The sequence below is a fragment of the Melozone crissalis genome, unplaced genomic scaffold (assembly GCF_028551555.1).
Source record: "Melozone crissalis strain CALT ecotype California unplaced genomic scaffold, PUWL_Pcris_2 ptg000106l_1, whole genome shotgun sequence".
NCBI lineage: Eukaryota > Metazoa > Chordata > Aves > Passeriformes > Passerellidae > Melozone > Melozone crissalis.
The window spans coordinates 5,272,751-5,300,734 of record NW_026535883.1 but is presented as its reverse complement, the minus strand read 5'-3'; the positions used below and the strand labels follow the sequence as shown (position 1 = coordinate 5,300,734).

The 27,984-nt window shown below is 41.4% G+C and overlaps 1 protein-coding gene across 3 annotated transcripts; it reads right to left on the bottom strand.

Moving 5' to 3' along the window:
* Positions 1 to 261: 261 nt before the first annotated feature.
* BVES (blood vessel epicardial substance) lies at positions 262 to 26,883 on the bottom strand. Of its 3 annotated transcripts, XM_054291735.1 has the most exons (9): positions 26,796 to 26,883; positions 21,816 to 22,049; positions 19,510 to 19,634; positions 13,580 to 13,767; positions 12,545 to 12,653; positions 10,421 to 10,588; positions 8,144 to 8,285; positions 3,060 to 3,163; positions 436 to 522 (listed from the first exon to the last, which is right to left on the bottom strand). In XM_054291735.1, the coding sequence occupies exons 2-8, from the start codon at positions 22,036 to 22,038 to the stop codon at positions 3,096 to 3,098; spliced, it is 1,023 nt and encodes a 340-aa protein (XP_054147710.1). In that variant the 5' UTR covers positions 22,039 to 22,049; positions 26,796 to 26,883; the 3' UTR covers positions 436 to 522; positions 3,060 to 3,095. The 3 variants fall into 3 exon arrangements, with proteins under 3 accessions (XP_054147709.1, XP_054147710.1, XP_054147712.1); XM_054291734.1 differs by lacking the exon at positions 3,060 to 3,163 and having other exon boundaries at positions 262 to 522; XM_054291737.1 differs by lacking the exons at positions 436 to 522; positions 3,060 to 3,163 and adding an exon at positions 4,729 to 4,818.
* Between the last annotated feature and the right edge of the window lie 1,101 nt (positions 26,884 to 27,984).

Genomic DNA, 27,984 nt, shown 5'->3' with positions numbered 1-27,984 from the left:
CACAAACATGATGACTGGAAATAGCAACATGCCCTTGGAGTTTCAAAATCTCCAGGCTTCAAAGGAACATAGGTAAATGAAACTGGCGATATTCTCCACCAGGTAAATCTAGAAATTTCCAGCTAGTCAGCAACACAATACTAAATTTATAATGGCAAAAGTCAAAGTAGAAATAAAGCAACCAAAAAGATGCAACAAAAAACTCACACAAGTTTTCATTTATTTTATTTAGAAGTAAAATAAAACATGACATTTCCATCTAGAAACCACTGGCATATGCTGCAGTAAATTCAAACATGGAGAGGTGGGCTTAGCTTTCAGATTCCTCCCAAGTTCAGCTCCCTCCTGTTGCACTGGAGCTCTGTGCAAGCTCTGATCCACCTGAGGACACAAGTGTCTAAGGCAGCCGCTGGAGCTCGAGCTTATCAGCAGATGGTGCTTCAAAGACATCATCTTCAACACTCTCCTCGATGGGCTTCATCTTTGCTGAAGTTCTCAGGTAGGGAGATGTGCGGCCTGGGCCTGCCACAGGTACAAAGAAATTGCCAGTTAATTTAACAACACACACCTGCTACACAGACCTGTTTGTGACAAAGTGGACACAATCTGATGATCCTGCCCTAGTTGCTTCATGAGAAGATTTCTAAGTGAAGGTTTCTTTGTTATCTGGCCATAAGCACCAGGAAATTCTAGACATGGAACAGCCACACTGCTACAAACCAGCAGTGCCTGCTGCTAACCACAGCCACAGCAGGTGTAGAAACATCTCCCCAGGTTCAGTGCAAACCCCAACTGCACAGAGTGCCCACTGCTTGTTCTCCAGAGACCATTTTCTCACCATTACACTCACTCACTGACTCATCTCCATTCAGCTGCAGCAACATGAGTGGCTGCCCCAGGTACAAAGGGTGTGTGCTTCTGCACCTGGCCTGGCTGCAGGGAAGGCTCCTCAGTGCACTGGGCAAACCTTGGATGGGCACAGCATCAAAGCCACAACTCCCTTTAAAGCATAAAGCCATAGAATGTGCTGAGTTGGAAGGGACTCCTGGGGATCAAGTCCAGCTCATGGTCCTGCACAGGACATCCCAAGAGCCACCCCATGTGCCTGAGAGCATTGTCCAGACACTGAGACACTCTTGAACTCTTCCAAGCCCAGTGCTGTGACCACTCCCTTGGGGAGCCTACCCAACCACCCCCTGGGTGCACAGCCTCACACTAAAAGCTGACCTAAACCTCCTCTGACACTTCCTCATAAGTTTTACACAGCATGATAATGTAAAACTTATACAGATTTATACCCCTATGAACAACCACAGAGAAAACGAGATTTACAGGCAAAGGCCACATAACTTTCAACTGACAGTGATTGCACTGCAACAAAACTACCTTTTAGAAAGGCAGCAACTTGTCTGCCAGAGCAGGGCTCACACCACAGCTATCCCTGTAAAGACATCAAATGGAGTTTTTGTGCAAGTTACCACTACAAACTACCTCTGTTATGTTACAGTTAAATTTTCATTATGAGGGTCAAACCAGAGAACTCCTTTGAGCCATCAGCTAACACTTCTCTTTTCCATTGTTCATTCTGAAATAGAATCTACACATGGACATGTACTTTTCTCAGTACCCACTTCTAGACTTAGACCACCACAACAGTATGAGGTTGCAAACAGCCAGTATATGATGACCAAAACAATTATGGAAATCTCTGAAATCCCATTTGAGAAGAAAACAACAAGAGATAAAGGCCATGCAAACAGACTGCTTGCATACAAGCTAAAAATTTAAATATTCTTGAAAAAAATACTGATAGCTGTAACACACTCTTATTTTTAAGAAATGTTTATCAGATATACAGTAAAGTGCTGTGTTAAGGAAGCTCACTTATGAGCAAAGACTCGTTTACACTGAACTGGATCACATTTACACTGTATGTTACACACAGAGAACAACATACAGACAGAGGCTACACCTAGTATGTTATGACACTAATGCATTTTAAAGTCACATTCACAAAGACACTGTTTGGAATTGGGGTTTCAGAACTCTTTATGTTAAAAACGTATGAATGTTTTCTTCTGAGATTCACAAACTACTTAAACTGCCACAAAACAGGGTTACTCAAGCACATTTTTAGACACAGAAATTATGAAACATTTCTTCCCAGACAGATGTGTTTTATGGCCTAAGCAAAGGATAACTAGATCAATTAATTGGTGAATGTGCCACACCCAACGTCTGTGGGTCCATTTGGATACAAAATTGGCTTTTCTGGGAGACACCCAAAGGTAAAAGGGTGCCTGAAAATGCTGAGTTACAGTTCCAGCTTCTTTTTTTTTATTGTAGCTCTTTTTTTCAGTGTAGTTTATTGTTATTTTTAAAATGATTTTCTTCTGCTTAAAGCCACTTAATTCTCTCCAGAAAACAGAAGTAAGCAGCCATAAGTTTGTACAACAGGATCCAATATAAGGTCTAATTCTCTCAGCCTGTTTGTTTCAAAGATGCTCTTATTTGCTCCAAATACAAAATTTTGTCTACTGATGCCATTATCCAGTGTTGGACAGATGTTCAAGTGACTGAGTCAGATCTTCCTTTCACTACATTTTGTTGCCCTTACTTGAGGGCCTAAACAAAATATATATTAAAATTCCTGTGAAATCCAATCCTGCTTTTAACCACAAGCAGGGAGCATATAATTTGATAATACCACTAAAAGCATTACCAAACCAAAACCTTTTACATTCCTGCTCAAATACAGATGCATACACCAGCAAATCTGAGATGTCTAAAACAAGTACCACAGGAAAAAAGACTATCTCTAATAAATATGTGAATGGCTGTCAAACAATAGAATTACAGAATAGAAACTAATACCAAAATATTATTTTAGGGACTGAAATTCAGGTGAAACTAGGCTTGTGATCAGGATAAACTATTTTTGCTTAACTCAAATTCTGGAAACAGAGATACCTCTACTTCACTTTCTAATGAGTTACATACAGATGGACCATGGATGTCAAGCACAAGTGTCACATGATAAACAAACCCCACTTTAATACCTTTTTGAGGATGCCTGCTGAGTTAATGTGATGTTATCAACAGAAAACATCATGCTGCAAACGACTCACTCCGTAAGCATTATAGAACTCTTGTTGGTTATTTCCTTAATATAAAAGCAAACAGTTAGTTGGGTTTCTTAATTAATTAAATTAAAAACACACTTTTTTTAGTAATTGTAGCTTGGGACCTACTAATTAGTAATTTTAACCCTTTTATTACTAAACACTTTGAAATAGGATTAATATTAATTTCTCGAGAAAATGAGTCAAAGCTTATAATTTATAACACTGATAAATGCATAATTTTAAAAGTTGGGATTATACAAAAATATAAATGCTCATTTTTTCAAGAATGTGGAAATTGGGAGAAGAAAACTTATTTGGATTATAGTAGTCAAAGTTATATTTGTAGTGGGAGGCTTTGTCCACACAACAATCACCTAGCAATGACAAAACAGTATTCCTACAGAGTTCCTGTACAGGTAAGTTCCCTTCATTCATTTTTTATTCTAATTTTATAAAAATAAAAAAAAATATGGACATTTCCATATGTTTCTCACAAAATCTTTTGAGGATTTTGGATTGTGTTTGTTTGTTCTAAATGAACAAATGTATGCCTGTAGAAGGAGGATCCAGGGAACAGCACTGGAACTGGAAGCCTCAGCATGTACCTTATAGTAAATCTTAAAAAAACAGACCAAAAAAAAAAAACCCCAGCTGTTGCACTGAGAGCACCCAGCAGAAGATTTTTGAAAACACAGCAGTGACAAGGCAAATGGCAGATATTTTTTTCAGTTTTCCCTGTGATCTGAAAAAAGGGCATACCTGGCCACAATCCACACTGAATACAAATCTTTAAGCAGAGCTCACCTTGGCAGCAACCTCATCATTGGCAATGACAGTACCCAGGAATAACTAACAAGCTATCTTGGCAAAAACTGAGATTTAAAGCATTACAGTTCAAGGAGATGAACAAACCTTTTACAGAAGTCAGAAATTTCACAATCAAAATACAAAGAAGAAATAAATAACAATACTTCCCAAGGAGTGTGTTGCACTGCTGTAGGGGCAATCCCTCTGCCTCCCCAAAAGTAAGGGAAAGTGTTGGACTCGGGAGGCTGCTGACTCAGCTGGGCTCAGGAATTTCAGAACATAAAAGACACATAAACCCCTTCTCTTGGGTAAAGCACACCCTGTATACCAAAAAAAGGTACACAAAGCAAGGAAAAGTACAACAGAGAAAAGTGTATTTATCAAGTATGTGCTAAGCACAAGTGCATCCTGGAGATTAATACAATTACAGCTGAACTTGTCATGCATTTCAAGTACTTTCTCCTGAAGCTGAAATACTGGTGTAAGAGTTTTGCTGTTAAGCCTGAAAGAGACACTTTAATTCTAACTAATCACACAAACACAGTTTTACAATTTCTGAGTGTGCAAGTTCACCCAAAGACTCTCTATGCAAAGGAGTGGCTTCAATTCATGGAACTTTACTGTGTGTGGAACAGGTGAAAAGCCACTCGAGGGTTTAAAGGCAAAGATCAGAGAACAGACCAGCACAGGAGACTTCTCAGCAGGAATCTCTACAGGCTGCCTGATCAACAAGAGCAAGGAGAAGGAAGCCTTCTTTCAACAACTGGATCACAGGCCTTGGTGCTCCTGGGGTGGGAGCAGGCAGTCCAGGAGATCCCTGAAGGCAGCAGGCAATTCCTTCATGATGGATGGGTCAGCTAGGGAAGGCGCTCTGCTGGACCTGTCACTGATGAACAAGGGAGAACTCATCAGGAGCTGAAGGTTGCTGGCAATCTGGACTGCAGTGTCCAGGAGCTGGTGGAGTTTAAGATACTGAGTGGCAGGACAAATAGCTGAATTACAACCTTACAGGACAGGGGACTGTGGCTTGCTCAGGGTTTTACTTGGCAGGAGCTCATGGGACAAGGCCTGCAAAAGGACCTAAGGACAGATGGTTGATCTTCAAGGACACCTTCCTCAAAACACAAGGACAGGCCATTCCAGTGCACAAAAAGCCGAGCAAGCGTGGTAGAAGGCTGGCAGAGATGAACAGGAAAGTTCTGACAGATCTCAAACAGACACACACGAAGTGTAAGAGGGTATGAGCTCCTTGGAGGAAACACAGAACCATGGCCCAAGCACGTGGTGATGAAATGAGGCAAGCCAAACCTCAGCTAGACGTGGATCTAGTGAAGGGCAACAAGAAAGGCATCTACAAATAAATCAGCAACAAAAGAAAGACCAGGGTAGCTGCGAGGCAAGAGTTCAGTGACGCACAGGACACAGGAACACGAAAAAGTCTGAGATGTTCAGGAACTTTTTTGTTTTGAGTTTTTTCCTTTAGAGGTTTTTCCTGAGGCCTCTTGGGGCTCTGTCTCCAGAGGTAGAGAAGGAGAGTGATGTTTGACTAACAGGAAACTTGGACTGAATTAGGAACACCTCAAGTCTAAAGGGTGAACACAAGATTGTGGAACCACATGGGCTGCATCCAAGGGTGCCAAGCATTGGCTGATACAATTGCAAGGCCCCCTCTATCATCTTGGAAAAGTGATGGAAGTCAGGGGAGATAAATGGAAATGCCAACATCACAGCCATTTTAATGAAGGGGAAGATGGAACATCCAGGCCTCACAGTCTAAATTCACTTCCCAGGAAGATTATGGAGCTCGTCTTCCTGGAAGCCATGCCCAAGCACACAAGGGATGGGAAGGTGACTGGGGAAGCCATCATGGATGCTGATTGCATCTGACCACTCTGGCCACCTTCCACCTTTGGTGGTGAGATGATGCCCTCCGAGTATGAATGGAGTGCAGGGGATGTTGTTTACACGGATGGCAGCACAGCCCTCCACAGTCTGCCACTGGGTCCTTCCAGACAAATGGGAAACAGACTGGATAGATGGGCTGTAGCTTCAGTGGAGAATCTGCTGTACACAGATTCACAGGGTGGTGAGCAATAGGACAAAATCCAGCTCTCAGGTGGTTGGTTACCAGCAGTGTTCTCAAGGGCCAAAGCCAAGGCCTATAACATTGAAAAGATGAATGACCTGGTTGATGGGATGGAATGCACTCCTGCCAAATTCACAGACAAGATCCAGGTAGTGAGGGAAACTGCTGACAGGCCAAAGGGTAGGGCAGTGAGTCTGGACAGGCCATTGGAAAAAGAGAAAAGAACTGACAAAAATGACAAATTCATGAAAGACAAATCCCTGAACCTGGGACATGACACACCTACACAGCATTACAGCCTAGGTCCCAGCTGGCTGGAAAGCAGCTTTGCAGAAACAAACTGTGGTGGACACAAAATGGAACATGAGTCAGCAGAGTGCCCCTGCAGGGAAGTGTGCCATTCATATATTGGGCCACATTAGCAGCATGTATTGAACCCTACAAGCAAGAGCATAGCCAGCAGGTCAATGGAAGAGATTAATCCTCTCTAGCTGGCAATTGTGAGCCAGGATCTGGAGTGCTGCATCAGTTTTGTGCCTCCCTGTACAAGGAAGACATGGACATACTGGAGCAAGAGCAGCAGAGTGCAACTCCAGAGGCTGGAGCAGTGATGGAGAGGCTGCAGGAGCTGGGTGTGTTCTGCCTTAGGAACAGAAGGCTCCCAGGGCTTCTGACTCTTGTCTTTGGCTACCTAATGGAAGAGAGAGCCAGACTTCTCAGAGGCATGCACTAAAGAAAGAAGGAAAACAAGCATGAGTTGCAATAAGGGAAATTTTTTCACTGTGAGGGTGCTAAGTCCCTGGAGTAGGTTGCCCAGGGAGGCTGGAAAATCTTCCAGCTTGGAAATATTCACATCTTCACTGGACATGGCCCCGCTGTAGCTGATCTTGCTTTGGACATGAGGCTGGACCTGGTAATGTCCAGAGGTCTCTCACTACCTCAACTACCTCTGAATGTCCTTGCAGCAAACAGAGGAGAAAAAGAAAACAACACTGGAATTTTCATCAAACTACATCCCAGGTGTCACCCTTGATGTTCTAGTAGGGTGAAGCATTAGTAGGGCTTTTTCTTCCATCTATCTGGGCATGCAGACTACACCAATGTTAAGGAGTAAAACCAGATAGGCCCTCCAGGTCTGAAGGTGTTACTGGATGAGAACTGTGAGGAACACAATGGAAAACAGATAATTAAACAGAAAGATGCAAATATTTGAAAATATTTCCTCTTCTTAGCAGAGACTTTAACCATAACAAATAACATATAACAAATAACAATAACAGTGGTTTTTCTCTCATATATTTGAATTCAATTCACTAAAAATAATATTTCCAAAATCAAAAGAAATAATCCTATATGATCCTTTTAACTGCTGTTAAACTAACAGCTTATGCCAAATGAGAAAATAGAGAATCCTCTGTGGCTTTTTAATTTAAACACTGCTTTCAGAATTCAGGCTAATGTTGACGTGTAGAGTCAGATGATCTAAAAACACATGACAGCAAAAGCCTAGAAAGAATAATTTAGAATGTTTTCATAAAGAAATCAATTAAAAGAATAGAAGTAAAAAGGGCAGACATGGTTTCTTCTCTCACTTCATCTGTTCTCTACTACTCCTGTCATACAAAGCACAGCAGAGGAGAACCTGCAAGGATACTTGGAGATTTTCCAGGCAACATCAAAATATTGGTTGTATACCACATTCCTCCAGACTCTGCCAATACAAACTATCTCAGGAGGAAAAGCAGGACATCGAATTGCTGAAGGAAAATGTTTTGTTTGGGTTTTTAGTTTCTACAAGCACCAGTGACAGAACAAAGGACATACTACTGTGACTGGCACTGTACCTTCAGTTTTGCCCCATTAATATAAGCATTCCATATCATGCCAAAGATTTTTACTACACATGTTGTGGTCTTTTCCCAGTATGTACATGAGGTATCTGCATTTAGAACACGAAACCTCATGCATCTGACTGCCCTATAGTTAAGTCCCTTAATTCAGCTGATACAGCAGCACCCAAAAAGCTGCAGTGTGCTCCCACAGAGGACAACAGGAGTTCTGCAGTGTCTCTAATGGTCAACCTGAGCCATATTCCAAACTGGCACAAGCTATCCTGAGCACTCACGAAGAGAGGATGCAGAGGAAGTGCCACGAAGGAACATCTGCAGGCCGTCCTCGCTGTCACTGGTGCTGGCCATGCTGTTCCTCATCTGCATCACCGAGAGCTGAGAGCAGAGGCTGGGCTGCCGGTCAATCTTCTTTGAAGCCTAAAAAAGAAAAAAAATATTACTTGAAAAAAAGATATCAAGCAAATTAAAATAAAAATGGAAAATTACTACTTCCCTTGTGATAGATGCTCCAGTCTCAGCGTGATTATACAGGAAAATTGTTATAGGAGAAGATTCTATGCAGTGTAAATCAATTTAAATGACAATGGAAAATGCCAGTAATATACTGGAACTGGAACACTGACAAGTATGAAACTGCACATTAATTATTCAATCTCAAATCGCTTTTGTACTGAAATTTTCATGTATTTTCTTACAGGAAGCTTGGGGTTTATTATCTGGTAATTCATTATTTAAATATAATGCTCTGCAATTAAATGCAGTCTTTATGATGAAGCTGATCCTCCTTGCTAAACAAAACAGCATGCTATACATAGAGGCAATGTATGCCTTAACAGAAGCATGGTTATTTTCCTGGCTTTCCATATCATTATGTTAGAAAAGTGGTGAATGTCCCTCCTTCCCAGTAGATGACCATTTGGCTCTTGATTCTACTGCAGACTAAGTGCATCAGGTGAGCATTATCCTCTCCCTGTCAAATGGTCTGAGGAGCTTCCATTTTACTTTGAGTAGCCTTCCTGAGAAGCCTTTATACTACAACATTTATATGAAGCCATACCTTGTACCTTGTAAGGTATCACTGCAAGCCAGAATGCTATTTTAGGTGTATGTGAAAGGTAGCAATCAATGACAAAACTATAATGGATAACTCCATTATAGAATTTGACAAGTCAATAGTATCCTATTTCATGCAGAAAGGAATGACAATTTTTCCAATACTAGTGAAAGTCTCCTTAGGCAGGAGAAAATCAGAAGTTTTCTTACAAAATAAATTATATTTTAATAATATATTTAATAAAATAGAATATACTTTTAAAAATAAATATACTTTAAAAATAAATATACTTAAAAAAATAAATATACTTTTTTAATAAATAAAATACACTCTTCTGTTTTCCAACAAAAATTATTTGATAGTTTAACCTTCTTTCTACCATATTGAATATGAATAATCAATACTCAATTGATTTCCATAGTCCCCTACATACACAAGTCAATCCCAACATTTTCTGATGAGATTGACAACAGTTAAAAGATATCAAAGACACCAATAATATTTATATTTGAAAGTGAAGCTTGTGAGAGGTAATATGTGCATATATACAATGTATATGGCAATGGGTAAATGAAGAATTTATTTAACAATTCTCTTGCCAAGTTATGTAGGAAGAGCTCATGCAACAGGATTTTTATTTTAGGAAGAATAATAAGATACTACAAGTTTCCCAAATGCTCACTCAATTTCTACAACATACACTTTCAAAACTTACTATAATAATCTTAAATTTATGTGACTTTTGCAACTAAAAACAAAGACTCAGTACAAACTGAAGTTGAAGTGTCCAGCTGTTAAGTGAAAATAGGGGCAAAATTTGTTGGATTTTCTAATTCTTCAAAATTATGATAAGGAATAAGTAAGGAGACAAAATGAGACTAAAGCAAGATAGGTCATATATCCATGAGTACACCCAGACCACTTAATGTTCTATATATTTATAAATATATAAATTATATTTTAATTATATTTATTTATATTTTATATGTATTTCATTATTCCTTCCACTAACTGCATCATATCAACATAATTTTTGCCCTTTTTTTTTTCTGCATTTGCAACCCTCAAAGACATGATGAAATTATTCTTCCTAGCAATCAGTACTACATAATTGTTTGCCCCAGTAAGAAATTTTTTTAAGGGAAAAACTCTGAAGCTTCCTTTTACAAAGACACTAATTTGTTAGTGGGAAGGGATATCCAGGGAAAAGCACCTTTTTAGCTACTTGCATCACGTCTAATTGTTAGGCAGAAATATTTCCACAAGCTCATCAGTTCTGAATCTCAGTTACTCATCTTTCTTGTGCTAACTTTAACAAATGTTGCTTCTGACAGAAATGTTGCACTGACTCACACCTTGGCACTAAAAGGCAAAAGTGTGCATTAAGTAGCTGATGGCAACAAGTTAAAATAAGGCGCTTTAAGAGCATTCAAAATTGAAATAAAAGTACATTTTTATGTGGGAGGAAAATTTCCAAATAAAACTTGAAGTTGCTTACCTTGTCATTTAAGGTTGGGTCATTCAATGAATAAAGTTTATTTGTAATATCTTTGCCAATAAGGTACTTAAAGATCTCATAAAGAAATGGCTCAGACTCCAGAAAGAAAGTCAGCCTTTCCCTGGACCAGCACAGGAACTTGCAGTTATCATCTGCAATAATGGTGACCTGGAAAAAAATACATTCTCAGAATTAGCGCATTTAAAATGTTTTAAGATGAGCACACTTAAACATGCTTTAAAAGAAGTGATTACATTTTATTTGTGACTCCAGTTAAAATAACTCTTAAAGCCATAAAGCTTTTTGGGATCTCTATGTTATGAATGTGATATTTACAAATGTAAAAATTCTCAGCAATTTATTATCATCATATTTTTAACTGATATGTGTATCCAGTTTGTTTTACAGAAAATTTGGGGGACAATAACAGGGGAAAACCTCTCATGAGTTCCCAAACCTAAAAACCCTTATGGTAAGAGGAAATTCACCTATGAAGTCAGTCCTATAGTGATGACAAGCACTTGCAGTAGGCATATATGTAGCTTGGTTTATTTTACATCACTGCCACAAAATAGGAACAGCTGGTATCACCTAAAGGTCTCCATCAAAGAGTTTTCAGTGATTTAAAAAAAAAATTTCCATCTTCCTTTTATAACTGTCAGCCCTACTGATCCCACAAGTACAACCCAGTAGCAGTTGAGCCAAGGCTCTGTTTGCTCAGTTATTGATAGTCCAGTTCTGGGTAGTTACAGGGGATTCTGTCCCCCTCTCATGGGAGGATGGACTTGGCAGGTTCATCCCCCTGTGCCAGCAGAGGGCAATGCCACACCAAAACCCACACTGGTCATAGCCAGGGGCAGCTTTTGCAAGGGGGAGTCGGGCATCTATGAATAAATCAAAATCAGCTGCTGTTACAAGATAACATTACATCCTTTAAAAATTTTAAAAATCCATTAACAATCAAAGTAGAAACAACTAAATACTGTCATTTTTCTATGGATTTTCAACTCCACGGACTGTAATATAAGCCCACGGGCTGAGGAAGAATTCACCAGCATTGCCAGCAGATGGGGCCCTTAAGACTGAATTCGTGCGCTCCTGCAAGGCTGCTGGCGTTCACAGGGCAGTGACAAGCAGAACCCACGAGTAAAGGACACCCACTGTTCCAGATGACAGTAACTCCTAAGGCAGGCAGGAGCTAAGCATGACCCTTTTCCCCTGGGAGGCACCGATTCCTACCTGGCTGCTCCCAGAGGAAGGGGCCGTGCCAGGAGGGCTCTGGGAGGCCCCACAGCTGCGGGGTGAGTGCATCTGGGCAAATCTGTCCCCTGGCACCGAGCCCAGCGTTTGACTGGAACATATGACACCAATCACTGATTTTAGAGTCTGCACTGCTCTGCCTCCCTCCCTTCTGCCATAGTAGCAGTGAGGATGCACCAGTCAGTCACAGTCCGGGCATTATTACACACACCTAGCTAAAAAACATAAGAAGGTAACAAAATAGCCATTTATATGGGAAAAAAACACCCTTCTCTAAAAGTATTCCACCTCCCCAAACTATAATAAAATATATTTAATGTACCAGCATAATTACACTGCTAGAGAAATATACCCCTATTGTTCCCCATATGAATATTTTTATTCAAAATACTGAGATAATTTTCAACTTATGTTGCTTTAACAAATTGCAAAATGACAGAAGTATTCATACACTTTTATAAATACCAATTCCTAATTACTAGTGCCAGAACTTCTAGACTTTCATTATTACAGTACCTCTTCTTCCCTTTTCTGTTTTTGAACCACTGATGAAACCTGTCCATATAATCTTTTTCTATCAAAACTGCCTCTTAAATTATTTGTCCTGAACAATCTCTTAACACAAAACAAACTTGGAAACAGTAAAAGAGAAAATAGCAAAAGCCAGACTGCTCAATACACACCATTATAGTACTGTTTTGCAGCATTTAGAAGTTGTTCTTTATATGGTCCATCTTCAAAGAGCTACACTAAAAGGATAGCAAAATTATGCAAGTCAAACAGTTCACTCTTGATCAAATTTATACTCTGTTTTTTTAATGGTCTCACCAGCTCATGTCCAGTGACATTTAAAACAAAATGTACCTGGAATTTCTCACCCCGATTCATCTGCGTTGATCGAAATTCAGGAGAATCTATAAAGGCACAGGGGTAAATATTATGCAGAAAATGCCCTCGATAAGACACCTTCATTCTGGAAATAAAAATGGATGAAACAACATTTTAAACTCATGGAGGCTGATTAATTTAATCAAAAATTGGGTAGGACTACTGACTATGGTAATGCATTAGGTAACAGGAATAAATACATTCATCTTCTGGAATATCACTCCCAGAGCTACCCTGTTTTCTGCCTAACTGATTCCAAGCAGAACAGGCTGCCAGACAAATAGAGAATTGATGAACATGGCATGTATCCACAAAACATTGTTATTCAATATGAGAAAGGTCATGTTACACAGCCAGACCAGAATAAGGTTTCCCTTAGGTAAGCAGCTTTGTGGTAATGAGTACGAAAAGCAACGAAGCCGGACATCGCTGCTGCTGTAGACAGAAACTGGCTAAAATACTGGCCAGAATTTAGCAGGAGTTTCAAGATTACAGCTTGGCCACGGGGCATATATTTTACCCTTTCTCACCTGGATTCTGTCTGCCTCTAGGCAGTGCACCTGCCCCTCTCTACTTGCATGTACAACTGCAATGAATCCATTCCAAAGGCCTGCTGTTTTAAATCCTTCTGGAGACATACTACTTCTTCGATCATGCACTATATTTTTTAACCTTAAAACCTGAGAATGGACAAGTAGGATATCTAAGACTCAAACAAATCTCTTGTTCATTTTGCAAGAGACATTGCCTTTGGTATTACACAAATATAATTCCCACTAAAATCCATGCAGCTGCACACATAAGCACATTGTGGATACACAATATGCTCCCAGTAAGAGATATCACTGCCACCTGAAAATGGTGTCACAAAATAGACTGTAAGTATAGACTATTTGACTATAGACTATAACATACTACAAACAGTTGCAACCTCAAAAATTTTCTAATTTATTTAGCCATGACACAAAGCATACATATAAAAGCTTGTCCCCAAGCTTTTATAGAACCTACTTCCCCTTCAGCAGGATGCTTAGCCTATCATCAACTGATGTTTTATCTTCTGCTGCATAGGCTTGACCTGTCTTCAAAGTCTGAATGTTGCAGAATTGTCCAGTTAGTCTTTGGAAGAGCTCTGGAGGCACATGGAGAGGTTCAAACATTCTCTTGTAGAGGCTGCTAAGCTCCTTCTCTATCTTGATCTAGATTGGGAAAACAAGAGAGATCAATAAACACAGATGCATTAGGTAAAAAAGGGTAAGACTGCACACATGCTTTAGTTTGAGGGACATCTTTGGCTTCATTATGCTCAAGCAAAGAAAGAAGTGGTAAATGTGTGATGTCTATCACAAACATTGCCTGTGATAGGGTGACCAAAACCTTATCTAAAATGAGCCAGTTTGGCACACTGGTGCTTTAGAATGCTGTCCCATCCAAGTGCCACATTAAATCACACACAAGGAGCCCTCTGACATGTCTGTTGATGCAATAGTGAATAGGAAGGACTTGGGCAAGAATTAAGCTTAAAAAAAATTTAGTTTGTCTTTCACACTGCATGCACACATCACTGTGGCTATCCCTCAGGCTCTCCTGGGAGCCCCTCTCATCCCTGAGCTTCTTGGCTTACTTGCAGTAGAAAAGCAAGTCCTGAAAAACAAACCAATTATATTGAAACCACATGTGATGAGGGAGGAAAAAAAACCCCAAAAACACTGCCAGCTGAACATCCCACATCTGAGCCCACCCAAACTCAGGCAGCTGCAATGAGGGAAAGGATGTTGGCTGAAATCCTAAGCCTGGAAGTCTTCCCTGAATGAAGGAAGCAGGGGATGAGACAATATTACAGCCTTCCTGAAAGCAGAGACAGCCTGAAAAAAGCCTGCATATTTGCCATGAGGAAGACAAATTAGAACAATAAGCATCAGATAATGAAAAAAAAATAAAATATACATAGAAGAGAGAATAAGGAAAAACAACCAAGGAAGAATGTCAGAAAAGAAGAGAAAGAGGCAAGTTTCTGACACATGTTCAGCTCTTCCCCCAGGACCTACAGGTCCTTTTCCACAAAGCTGCTTTCCAGCTGCTCAGTCCATGGCACATGCTGATGCATGGTTATTCCTCCCCCCTGGTGCAGTTCTCCAAACTTTCTGTTGAACTCCATGAGATTCCTGTTGGTCCATTTCTCCAGCCTGCTGAGGCCCCTCAAGATGGTTTCCCAAGCCTCTGGCCTATCAGCCACTCCTCACACTTTTGTGTTATCAGGGTTCACATATGCCCCACCACCCAGACCATGAATGAAGACGTCAAACAGCACTGGGACCAGCACTGGCTCGAGGTTACACACCACACACTAATGCATGTGTAGCACCCAGCTCCAACTGGACTTCCTACCTCACACAGTGATTACCACACACCCTGCCATTCAGCCAGAATCCAATCCATCTCACTGTGTCCTCTTCCAGGCCACACTTCAACAGATTCTCTATCAGGATTTTATACAGGACAGGGCTGAAAACCCTACTGAAATTAAGATTGAGGACATTCACCATTCCCAGTCAGTCATTCTCACCATTCTCACATATGGCCAGTCATTTCATCATGGAAGGTTATCATAAATATGGCTTGGGTTGGAAGGGACCTTAAAGGTCCCAACCCCTCTGCCATGGGCAGGGACACCTTCCACGAGACCAGGTAGCATCAGAGCTTCAACCTGACCTTGAACACTTCTAGGGACTGTGCATGTACAGCTTCTCTGGGCAACCTGTTCCAGTGCCTAATCCCCCACACAGTAAAGAATTTCTTCCTAATATCTAATCTAAACCTACTATCAGTTTGAAACCATTCCCCCTTATCCTGTCACTACAGGGCCTTGTAAAATGTCCTTCTCCATCCTTCCTGTCATTTCCCTTCCAGTAGGGAAGGCCACAAACTGGCCATCCCAAAGCCTTCTCTTTTCCAGGCTAAACAACCCCAATTCTCCCAGCCTTTCCTCATTAGAGCACCTTTTCTATCTCTGTGCTTGGGACCTCAGAGCTCTCCCACTCTGATGGGATCTCATCAGAGCAGTCACTTCCCTCACTCTGCTGGCCACACTGCTTTTGATGCAGTTCAGGACACAATTGGGTTTCTGTGGCTGTGAGTGCACATTGCCAGGTCAAGTCCAGCCTCTCATCCACACCCAAGTCCTTCTCTGTCCTCATCTGTCCATCCCTCAGCCTGTGTTGATATTGGGGGTAGCCCCAAGCTTGTGCAGCACCTTGCACTTGGTCATGTTACATTTCATGAGATTTCCATTAGCCCACTTCTTAAGCTTGCTCAAGTCCCTCTGGATGGTATCCCATCCTTCAGGTGTGTCAAACTCCACTTGGTGTCAGCTCTAGACTTCAGAGTGCACTCAATCCCTTTGTCTCTGCCATTAATGAAGACAGTAAATAGCACTGGTCCCAATACAGACCCAAACGGGACATCACTTGTCACTGATGTCCATCTGAACCTTTGGCCATTACCCTCTGGAGGTGACCAGTCAATCAGTTTCTTATCTATCTATTATCAGGCTGGTTAAGTGTGGCTTCCCCTTGGTAAATCCTTGCTGACTACTCCTGATTGCCTCCTGGTGCTCCATGTGCATAGAAATGTTCTCCAGGACTATCTATTCCTTCTTTTCAGAGATCAAGTTGAGGCTGACCATGCTGCAGGTCCCTGGGTTCTCCTTCTTGCCATTTTTGAGGAAAGGAGCAACATTTGCTTCCTCTGTACCTCACTCACTTCTGTCAGTCACCACCATTATTCCAAGATTATCAGGAATGGCCTTGTAGTGACATGAACTCTTGTGGCTGTGTGACATCACGGCTCATGGACTTACTACGTGCAGTGCATCATCTGACCTGAAGTTACACTGGTTTCACACTGAATCAATTACTAGTTAAATATTCCACAAGCAACTACACTCATATGAAACCCAGGTTTTGAGTTTCCTGCATGTTCCTTGTGCCACAATCTTTAATCCCTCAGAGGACATCTACACAGACAAAGCAAGGATTAAAAACAAACACACAAGAGAAACTGTATTATGTTAAGTCCTGAGCTGTTTGATTTCAAAATATGTTCCATATACCCACAAAGCTAGATGACTGATTTACCATCATGTTCTCCAGGAACTCCTCCTACATTTTTAACAGCTGTACCAATTTAATTTACACCTTTCTATACTGCAACTTAAGGAAATACATTTCCATCTGAAAAAGGAATTTATGTAGCTCCCAAGACTCCTGAACCCAAAACCAGGCACACAGACATGAGGGCAAATTTTAGCCCTGGAGTGTTAATCCAATCCCTTAACTTGCACATGGTTCATGTTTCCTGATCTTCCTCTAGTGTGTAATACTTGGAGGGGAAAGCAGGTGTAGGCACTTTCTTAAAGACTGATCAGATTGCAGGCTGGAGCTGTGCTTCAGATGGGCTCCCTGTAAGAGACCATTCCCCTTCCCAAGCACAGCTGATGCTCCTCCAGTCATGCTCGTGGGTCATATTCCAAACAAGCCATATGGGAAGGTGTAATGTTTTCTTCAGCAGGGGCTGAAATATTCTGGGATGCTGCCAGAACTCCGAGTCAGACTGATTAGAATCAGCTTCCACTCCGACTAAAAAAGCCAAATTTGTAAAGCTCCAAGGAATCAAAACCACTGAAATAATCTTCTGGTCAGAAAAGAAACTCACTGTGATTTTGCATGCTCCATTTAATAAAATAAATATTTAACAACTGAATGTATCAATTATTCATTTTGTAATATGACTAACTTGTAATTATTCTGCCATTCCTTTCTTTTCTTGGAAAAATCTTTTGTGAGAATTACCAAAACTGATTGAGATGGGCAATACAATAGCTGCAGAGAGAAAATCTCATTCAAAAATTAATTCCTAAGAGTTTCTTTAATTTTTTCCCCTATTCTTTGTCCTCCTGTAGGAAAAACACTAAAAACAGCCTTGGGGTTTATAATAAACACGTTAGACAGCTAAAAAGTCTTGTGTGACTATCAGGCATCACTTCAAGTATGCTTGTTGATCATAGTTTGCAGCAAATATTCATATATTTTTAATAATTACTGAAAATATCATGTATTACAGCAATTAAAATAACATAATATTTTTCATGCAATGTTCATAAATATTGTAATTTCTCAATGGAAAGAAGACTATTGAAATGAAGCCTTAATATGCAAAGAAACAGCACTACCTGGCTAGTCTATCAGATCTAATTTTTAGCTGAGCTTTTAAGTTTCTCAGGTCACAGCACAGCTGATGGTAATCTTTGTGTGAACCTGTGCTCCATATTGGAGGAACACTGCTGTAGGTAGAGCCTCTTCCTTTTTTAACACATGTACTCAATTTATCAACTTGTTGCAGACAGATGCAATTTAACCTTTAGCCTCCTTTCACACGCTGTGGTTGCCTGCCAGAGTGTGAGCAGTGCAGAGTTATGGGAGAGCCAAACACCCCAGTCCTGCTGTGGTTACTCTGACACTGGGCAAGGGCTACAGAGAGAGAAAGCAAAGTTAAAGGCAGGTGCTCCAGGCCTCCCCTCTTAGATGCAATTTTTTACCAACTTTGGTGACTGAGTTTATCAGTCAAGTTTCATATTCTCACAAAATTCCTTCTTTTTGTATCCACCCACAGAGTACTTCAATCACTTCTATCACTTGACCTAACTCCTACAAATAATTCTGCTAAGAAATTTATTAGAGGATTTAGTGAAAATAGCTGCCTCTTCAATAGGATGAAACCTATACCATAATGCACAAAGTACCCCAATCTGTGCCAACACAGCTTTTAGTAGACAACTGTAATTACAAAATAATGTATTTCCTTCTTCATTCAGTATTGATTTACACATTGCAGGGTGATTTTTTTGTTTGGTTGCTTTTTTCACTCAAGCCCAAACCAGCACCTCATCCTCCCAGGATGCTTTTTCACTCACCAATAACATTTTATTTAGATTTTTGGAAAGGGTTGGAGAGGTACAAACTCAAGGACCATTACCTATTAAGGATGTCACAATTCACATTTAAAATACAGGTAAAATGAGAGGTTTCCCAGGGAAATGGGTTTCTCTCAGCTGAGCACTCCATTTTGCAATAATTTCTGACTTTGGTGGCCATTTCCTGTCCCGTTTGACAGAAGATTAGAAGCCTCAAGATTTATTAAAAAGGCTTAATTGGTGGGGGTTTGAAGGGAAGTAGAACATGCTAATTTGTTTGGGGGAAAAGACTGCAAAATAAATTAATCCCATATTAGAAACCAGAGTTCCTGCATGGGATATTTAATAGTGGACAGGTACAGAGTATGTAGAGTCTGGCCTCACTGGCTCTCCCTTATCTATCTCCCTTATCACAACAGCTATTTTGTGTGTGTGCTGGACAGCATGGCCATGGCCACCTAGCAGAAGTACAATGCAGTTTCATAGGTGCTGCATCTCAATGGTGACATAAATCAATTGAATAGGCTGAAAAAATATCATTAGTAATTAAATTTAGTAACTAAAGAGGACGTTACCCTTTAAGTAGTAAGACAACACTTCAAGAGCAATTTGAACTAGAAATATTTACTACACATCTGCAATTGTCTAGTAACATATCAGTTTAGCTTGTTTTAAGCTACTTGCTAGGCAAGACAGAAGTCAAGCTTCATGCTGCCTTGCCAGCTAATTTCCTGGCTGCTTTCTTGCACAGGCAGTGTTGAATTGGTGAAGAGCTTATTTCCAGGTAGGTTTCTTTGGTACAAGTTGTTGCACACTCACAGAATGTGTCCAGAGTGTGATTTTGGACCAAACACAAAAGTATTCTCCTGAAAATGTGTACTAATCCATTGGTTTGCACAGCAAAAATGGGCAAAACTTCCTTTCTTTGCATCTTACTAGAGAGCTTGTGAAATTTATCTGTTATACATACCGGCCTCCTTTTATACACAAGGTATATGAAATGCAAAAGGTTGACAACCAAAAACACAGAATTCCAGATCATTATGTCCAAGGCACAACGATAGAGTGTAGCCCAAATGATGAATAATGCACATCCTGTAAAAATTAACAAAAAAGAGAAAGTTAAATTTCACCAAATAACAAACATTCCTAGAAAACCATCAAGAATATATCCACTGAGTGTAATTACACTGAAAAGCAGTATATTCTACAAACTTTAATACAGTTAAGCTCTCTGGATGAAGGCATGCAACAATAGCTAATCACTGCAATGCTGCAAACAGGCACTGAGGGCAGGTGGACAGACTGCAGCCTTTTACATTGGACTGCAATACTGATTGAAATCACAGTAATCCAGATCAGGATGGGGCAAGCAGAGAGGTGCAGTCCATGATGATTTGTTACTGAAATGAAGGAGAAAAGAGATGGGACGAAAATTAGGGAGCTCACAAAAAATTGTATTGCATTAATTAGACAAAAAAAGGCCTAGAAGTTAACATTCACATCTAATTAGCAAGGGAGAGTTGCATAAAAACTTCCTAAAGTCATATGCAGATATTTTTGAAAATTAAAAGAAACTTTTTTTGCTTATGTGACAAGGTCACATCAGGAACTTGAATTCTCCTGTGTGACAAAGACAAAATTTCCAAATGCTTATTCTTTTTTGAGTTGCCTTACTTTGAATAATGACACTTGCTTTAAAAGACAAGGCATCGTGTATGAATAGGGATTCCAATTTCAGCCTACAAAGACAATATTTATCAAATGATGGATTATGTATTAGTGAGTCTCTCCCAGATAACTGTCAGCCTACCATCCAACAGAGATGGCTGGAGAGGTCACAGTTATATTTTCCCTTAAGCTTCCTGCAAGGACAAAAAGAAGACAGTGCTAAATGAGTGCTCTTACCCCCTTTCTCCCTGAAAATGACCTTGACTTAATGAACTCGGTACTGTCTAGTCTGGCTGGGTTGTTAACTGATGAGGCAGTGCTTGCATATGGATTAGAAAAACCAAAATATAGTGACTCTTGATCTGCTTAACAGTTAGACGGCAAGGCACAGGACGATATGAAATGAAGTCTGGATGTACTGAAGAGCAGCAATATTGCAGAGAGCAGCACAGAGGTGGGACAGGGCCAAACAAAGGGAACAGGTCCCCAAGAACAAGGCCTCATTTCTTGTTCTGCCCCCTGAGTAAATCTGCTCCCTGCTGCCACCCCTGCTTGCAAAATTCTGATTCCCTATCTGCTCAAAATACTGCAAGACCCACAGATCAAAACGGCAGGCCCAGCAAGGGCAGAGCTCCTTCTGCTTTTAAAGCCAAGACAAAAAGCCTTGCAATGCTCAGATCCTTGGTCACCAGTGCAGTGTGTTTTAAGAAGTTACCCTATCATAACTATAATATAGAAAATGCAAGAGTGTTGCAAATTCAAATAGTTCTATCAAAAAATTGACCCACACTATAATGCCAATAAGCACTCACTTAAAAATACTTGAGCATGCTCTTGTTGGATGGGATTTATCCTTCTTACACTGCAGTGAGTCACTATTCCTGCTTTGATCACAAGGATCTTGTCCCACACAAGGTACAGAGGCTTTGAAATAGCTGTGAGACTGCAATGTTACAAACTGAACCACATTCACTCAGTCTCAAGCATGCCAAATTTAGGTTTTCCTCTCAAGTCAGATTCTGGTGTCACAAGATTTCTACAGTGGCAGAAGAAACACAACTGATATCAGAACACACTCCCCATGGAAAGGCTGCACTTCTAAATCAGCAATGAAAATAATGCTGGTGACCCACAAGTGCCACAGGCTTGAACCCACATTAAAAGAACACTTGGGCTCACAGCAAGAAAAGCTCACCTACCTCAGACACACTAAATCAGTGCACCTGCCAATACACAGTCCCACTATTTACTTGAAATCTAAAATAAAGGTCTTAATGACCAGACATAACTGATTTAAGTGGATTTTAAACATCCAGTTACATCTGACATAAATGATGACCACTTGTTTTCAAGCTGACATCTTCATAGGTTTGAAATTGCAAATTGCAATTTCTAGAAAGTTTAAGAGCCAAGAGGAATATAATCTTTCTAAAAAAAGGTATATTAAGGTCTAAACAGATCCAGTCTTAGACCAAAACCACCTTATCAGAGCACAATGGCCATTAATAGAGGCAATAATTTCACTATAAGCTGCAGGGACCAGCTCCATAATGGTCAATCCCAGCCATTTGTGTCACATTCCTGTCCCCAGAACAATTCTCCTACCTATGGTGAGCAGGCCTCGCAGGAGAATCATATGAAGGTTCAAAGTGGTCGGAATGACCAGCCCAATTGCAAAGCAAATGTTTGCCACATGGAAAACAAGATGATGAATCTCTTTCCAGTTTTCACAGGCAGTCTCATTGAGAGGATCAAGGGTGGAATTTTTAAAGTCTGGAACAAAACCTAGTGGAGTAACAGTGAGTGGGCTCATTGTTGTGGTATTCATCCTGGAGACTCCTGCAAGGAGAGGAAAAATATTGACTATGCATTAAACTGAAACACAGTAGACACACATATGGATTTTAGGGTTATTCTCTCCCTTCCCAAGATATATTTTCCATTAGCATTCATGGGAAAAAATATAAAAAATGGTTTAAAATGGTAAGCTAGGTCTATAGTTCAGTAGCGCTCTTTCACTTAAATCATAGCTACCAAAACAGAGAGGCTGCTACATCTGCTGCCAGTCTTTTAAGGAGATCACTTAGTCTACACAGTCTGAAATAGCTTGCAAGACCCTTGTCTGTGTGTGCGACTACTGGAGAAACTGAGACAGTTAGAGACTGTTTCTAATCTAAACATACATAGGATGTTTTTGTCATTGTAATAATAAATATAACACATATACCTTTTGCCTAAATGAAATGGAAAAGTATCTGTGGGCAAATCTCAATACAAAACAAAAAATTACTATTAAGAACAAACTACAGAAACTGGAAGATTTCAGGACACTGTCTTTAGAATATTAAAAGTTGGTCTCTCTGCGTAACTGCAGTCAGTGCTACAAGCTCTACAGAAGGTCTTCTGAACCCAGAGCAGGGCTCAGCTGAAGGAACACGACTGCTCCTAGACATGCCTGCTGCCAAACACAGGAGAACCCTGCTTCCAGCAAGGCTTGTATGGCCTCTCACTGCCACAGCAGTAGAAATTACATGGAGGTGGGCTCGAGTCTCATTAATGAACTATATGTACTTCATCACTGAGCCAACAAGCCCCACAAAATACAATACAGCAGGATTTGCATTTGATTAAATTATGTAGAGACAGGACACGTCCCTGATGTGTGTCATCACTAACTGCCATGTAATTCATCTGCTCAGCAGACAATCTTGGGTCACAGTTAATACATTCAATTTCCTGCAGACTTGGATGCACTCTGAAGCATCTCTGGTAACTGAGAGTGTTTCTTGGCCTGTGAAATAAATTTGAGTTGCTTCATCCCTTCCTTTTATTGTTTTCTTGTGATCAAATTGTATACAGGGCATAAGCAAGCTGGACAGTCTTCAAAATTAATCAGTGTTTTAGACCCCTTCTGAAAGCAGCAGTAAGAAAGAAATCCTCAACCCTCTCCTACAGTTCATCTCCTATGCCCAGAGCCTGTCACAGCCAAGGGATGCTACAGAATGTGCAGAGGCATCCTGCAGGATCAAACAGCAGCACAGATGCAGTGTATCTATATCTGGTTTGAAATTATTTTCAAGGAAAAAAAAATAACTAGTCCTAAATATCTAATCCAAAGTACACAATTCACTTGTTTCTTAAGATATCACTTTCCTGTATTCATTCCTACATTAGTTATTCACAAAGATTAATTAAAATGTGAGGGTTTATCATAAACTCTACACTTAACTGTTAGCAAACATCAGGCCTATCCAAACACACTCCTACTTTATTTCAGCTTTCACACGAGTTCATCAAGAGTCATTAGAGCAGTTTCAGTGTCCTGACAAAGCCTCTCACACTGTGAGCCAAAGCCGGAGCCCACGAGAGGCTGCAGGACTGGCATTTTAACGGGCTCATAAACAGGAGGGAATTGCTAACTGGATAGCTATGTCTGTGCTCATCTTACACACAGCTCAGCTGCTGCTCCTGTCGTTTCCAAACAATAGAAACTCCTTACACTCGAACAGCAAGATCTCTAGATCTTAAAAAAAACCAAAATAATCAGCTGAGTTTCTACCTATATTCAGCCTTTCACTGCCCAGTCACGTGCCAGTAAAAGCATCAACTAAAATGCCAACAGAAGCAGAGACAACCAAACTCACACGCAGATACAGAACCAGGCATACATCTCTAAGCTCAACATCAAAAGAGGCTGCAAGAAATAGTTACAGCTACATCTGGTTACAGATCAAGGCAGCCTTCCAGATGCTTGATATTTTTTATTAGCAAAATTTTGTACTGCTCCACTGTGGGAATAGAGGCTACCTGACCCTTTCAGCTCAGCTCTGAAGCATCACACATTAGAAGACTGCAAAAACAATGATCCAAATTAAATATACAGCACCTGACAATCTCATTCTCTTTGCAGCCCAGCCAAAACACTGCTCCCCTTGCTCTTCCAGACACTGATGCAAAAAATCACCAGCCATAAACTGAAATAATGGGAAGGAGTTTCTCCAAGTGTTGATCAAATAATTTAAAGTGTCCACAGTTGTAAGAGGACATTTAACACTTAAAGGTCAGGCTTACCTACTAGATTGCCTAAATTAGAGCCCAAGAACCTAAATCTGCCCATCCCCAGCTTTTTTATAAGCTTTGTCTTTATATGAATACTTTTGAACTTCACTTGCTACTCACAAACAATAATCACAGCTCCCCTGACATACTGGAAACAGCAGAAACAAGAACTTCTCCATCATGGTGGGATTAAAAAGCTGACAGAAATAGATTGATGCTAACTGCAAAATGACACAAGGAGAGACTTAGACACAGGCTCTGAATTTCAACTAAGGAGGCTGCTCTGGGGATCAGGAGAGAAGGCAGACAGGCAGAGCTACAAGCTGCGACCTAAAGTGTTTGTCTACAGGTAACACCAGAAAGACAAATATCCAAAATGTCAAAAAATAACACCACTGTAATTTTTAGGTCAATTCTTTAATCCTAGCACCTACTGTTGCAAAATAATACTGAAAAATTAGGGGAAAGTCTGCAGTTCCACTAAAGAGCAAGCAATTATCATGTTTTACCTTATGTGACCTCAAAAAGCCAAAAATTAATTTGGAAGTACAGATTCAGGCCTTTAAAACTTTAATTATGTTTACTAAGGATTAATATAGCACAAGACTATTTAGTTACATGCTTGAATTTTCAATGTAAAGACGTATTAATATCAGGAATTAAAAAAACAACTAACATAGTCAAAACATTTTGGAAAGTTGGGTTAAAACAGCATCCACTGAAATGAAAGCTTTATGGGGCATAAGACAAATCATTAAAAAAGCATTTTAAAATAGCCAGTATATATCCATCATATGGAGTTAGATTTACCAAACAAGAATTTGAAAATTCAGATGATTGAGAACTCAAGCCGATTTGTTGTTTCAAACAGGAGGGAGAAAAGAGGACATAAAAATGAAAAGAAAAACCCATTGACTCTTTAATATTGAACCTAACAGAAATTAGTGTAGTTTAGAAAAAGGCTTGTTAATTGTTTTTGTGCATGAACTTGATAGAAAGTGTAAGTAATACATGATGATCTTAGGTCAGAAAATACAAATTCTCAGAATATAAACAAGGTGAGCTTACTCTAGGATTTTGCTACACTCAACAACAGCTTTATACAATAGACCAAACGTCTGAAAAGCTTTATACAAGAGACTTAGTCTACAAATATTTGGACACCAAGATGGCTTTGAAAAAAATGTGAATTTTAGGGATACCTAAACAACATTCATAGAAGACAGACATGACAGAAAATTTGGTTCTACTATGAGAACCAGTCAGCCAAGCTGATAGTGAGACAGTGCTGAGTGTCCCACTTGTGTCACAACCCACTTTACTGAGGTTATTCATATCCCACAGCTTTACTGGTCAACATCATTCAAGTGAGCTTCTTAAATCTTTCAGTATGTTTCTATATACTTGAGTAAATACTTGAGTATGTTTCTATAACTTGCGTATGTTTTCTATAACTTTGAGTATGTTTCTATAACTTTACAGTCAATGCAACTTAAAAAAATAATTTAATTATACCTGCAGAACTTTAAACTACTTTTCTATGGACTTACAGCACAGAAGCTGCGTAGATATTTTCGGCAATAATTCTTCTAAGAAGACAAACTACTAGAGGTAGCATAGCTGAGTTAATTACAGTTTAAGTTACCAATTTCCTCTTTTACAAGGCAGTAAGAACGAACAGGAAAGCGGTATAAGAAAGTGTGCTCAATATGCTCCTTGCAGCAAGTCACATTCAATTAAATGCGTCAGCAACTACAGAAATTTGTTACTCTCTTTGGTCACTTTAATCAAGAGAAAATTTAACAACGTGTTCATTCTTCATAGTCAACAAAGCATCCACACAGTGAGAGCACCTTCCCCCGCGGCAGCGCAGCCCCGCAGCCCCCAGCGGAGCGCACCCGGGCCTGTGAGTGCCCTGGGGCTCGCTGTGCCCTCAGCCGGCAGCGCTCACGGATATAGAGGTGAAAAGCCAACCGAGCTGGGTCATAGCTGCTTGCCTGTGAAACGAATCTAAGTTCACTCTTAATTCTTCTCCAAGGAAAACCCACAAACCCCAATGAAGCGAGTTAAGAGGCCGCCCGAACCCAGGGGAGCACCCCCGAGCCCAGGGGCCCGCCCGCAGCTGCCGGCGCCCAGCCCCGCTCTGCGCTCCGCAGCTTCACTTCAGCCCACGACGCGCGAACGCCAAACCTACCCTTCGTACCAAACAATCGTGGAAATAATTTTTAAAAATTGAAAAGAGTCGAGCAACTGCTCCCTTTCCCCCCAAAAGAGCCACTTCGAAAGCTGCAGCCCGTCCCTCCTCCCCGCGGGCAGGGCACAGGAGAGCGACCGAAGGCAATGAGGCACCAGGGACGGGACCGCGCGTTCTCCCCGCTGGCCGGGCGGCTCCACAGCGGGGGCCCGGCGCCCACCCCTCCTGCCGCCGCCGGTGGAGCGGCACCGCCGGCCCCGGGACGCTCCGATGCCGGCTCCCGCCGCCACCCACCCGCGGTGCCGCCGGCGCACGGCAGGAGCGCCCCTCACCTGCCCCACCGAAAACTTTCCCGGCCGCCCGGACAGGACGGCCACAGCCCGGGGCTGCCGCTCGTCACCGCTGGCGGTCCCGCGGCGGGCACAGAGCCGCGGCTGTGACTAAAATAGGCAGAGGAGCCGCGGGAGCTGCGGGCGGCGCCAGCGGGGCCGGCACCGAGCGGCCGCAGCGCGCAGGCGCCTCCGCCGGGCCCGGGGCTGAGGGCGCGCCGTGAGGGGCGGGAGCGGCCGCGGCCCCCGCGACCCTCAGAGCATCGCCCCGGCCTCCACAACCCTCAGAGCATCGCTCCGGGCACCCCCGCCCGGGCCGGGGGCTGTGGTCGCCGGGCAGTGTTCAACCGAGGCGCCTGAAGCAGATGCGGAGAGCCGCCGCGCTGAGGTGCAGCCAGAGCCCCGCGGCCGGGCAGCCTGCCCAGCTGTTGTGTGGTTAAAATTAGAAGAGCTGAATTCTCCCCTAAACCTGGGGCAAGCAGCGTTGCCCCTACATGGTGTGTCAAGGAGCCTCAACAGCCTTTATAAAACTGTTTTCTTCTCAACTCGGCACCTGCTGTGGTTGCCTGGTCACGAGCGTGATGTTTAAGGAATGTCACCAAGTTTGCTCGTGTGGCATTTGACAGCTCCCAGAAACGGCATGATTCCAAAGCGGGACGTGTCTGTCCCCGCATGTTGGCACCGACTCTGCCCGTGTCCTGTACGAGTGTGACAGGACGGGCAAAGCAGTCACCGAGCGTGCCTTCATCCCCAGGAGGCTGAGGAGGGGCATTCAGTGGTGAAAGGCATTCCAGCCCATCTCAAAACCTGATAAATGAGAACTGCCAAGGCAGAAAAATCCTTTCAATACATTGATGAGCTAGATACAAAGTGGGGTTTTCAGCAGCCAAGAGCATATGGTCGGCATTATTCTTAAATATTTTTGGGAAGCATACAGGATCCCAACTTGTTTTTGAAGAAACAGTTTATACACGTACACATCACATGTGCCCGGGGAGACCCTGCCTTTGTCACAGTTATTCTCAGTTTTGCACCTTGCACAAGGGATCCGGATCTCTTCAGGAATGTATGCCATGTGAACAAGGGTTTTATGAATCCTGTTGCCTTGTGTAAGATCTGATTTTCAAAAATATATTATGAAATAATTATGAGTGACTTGATTTGGCACTACATTTCCTCTGACTGGCCAGCC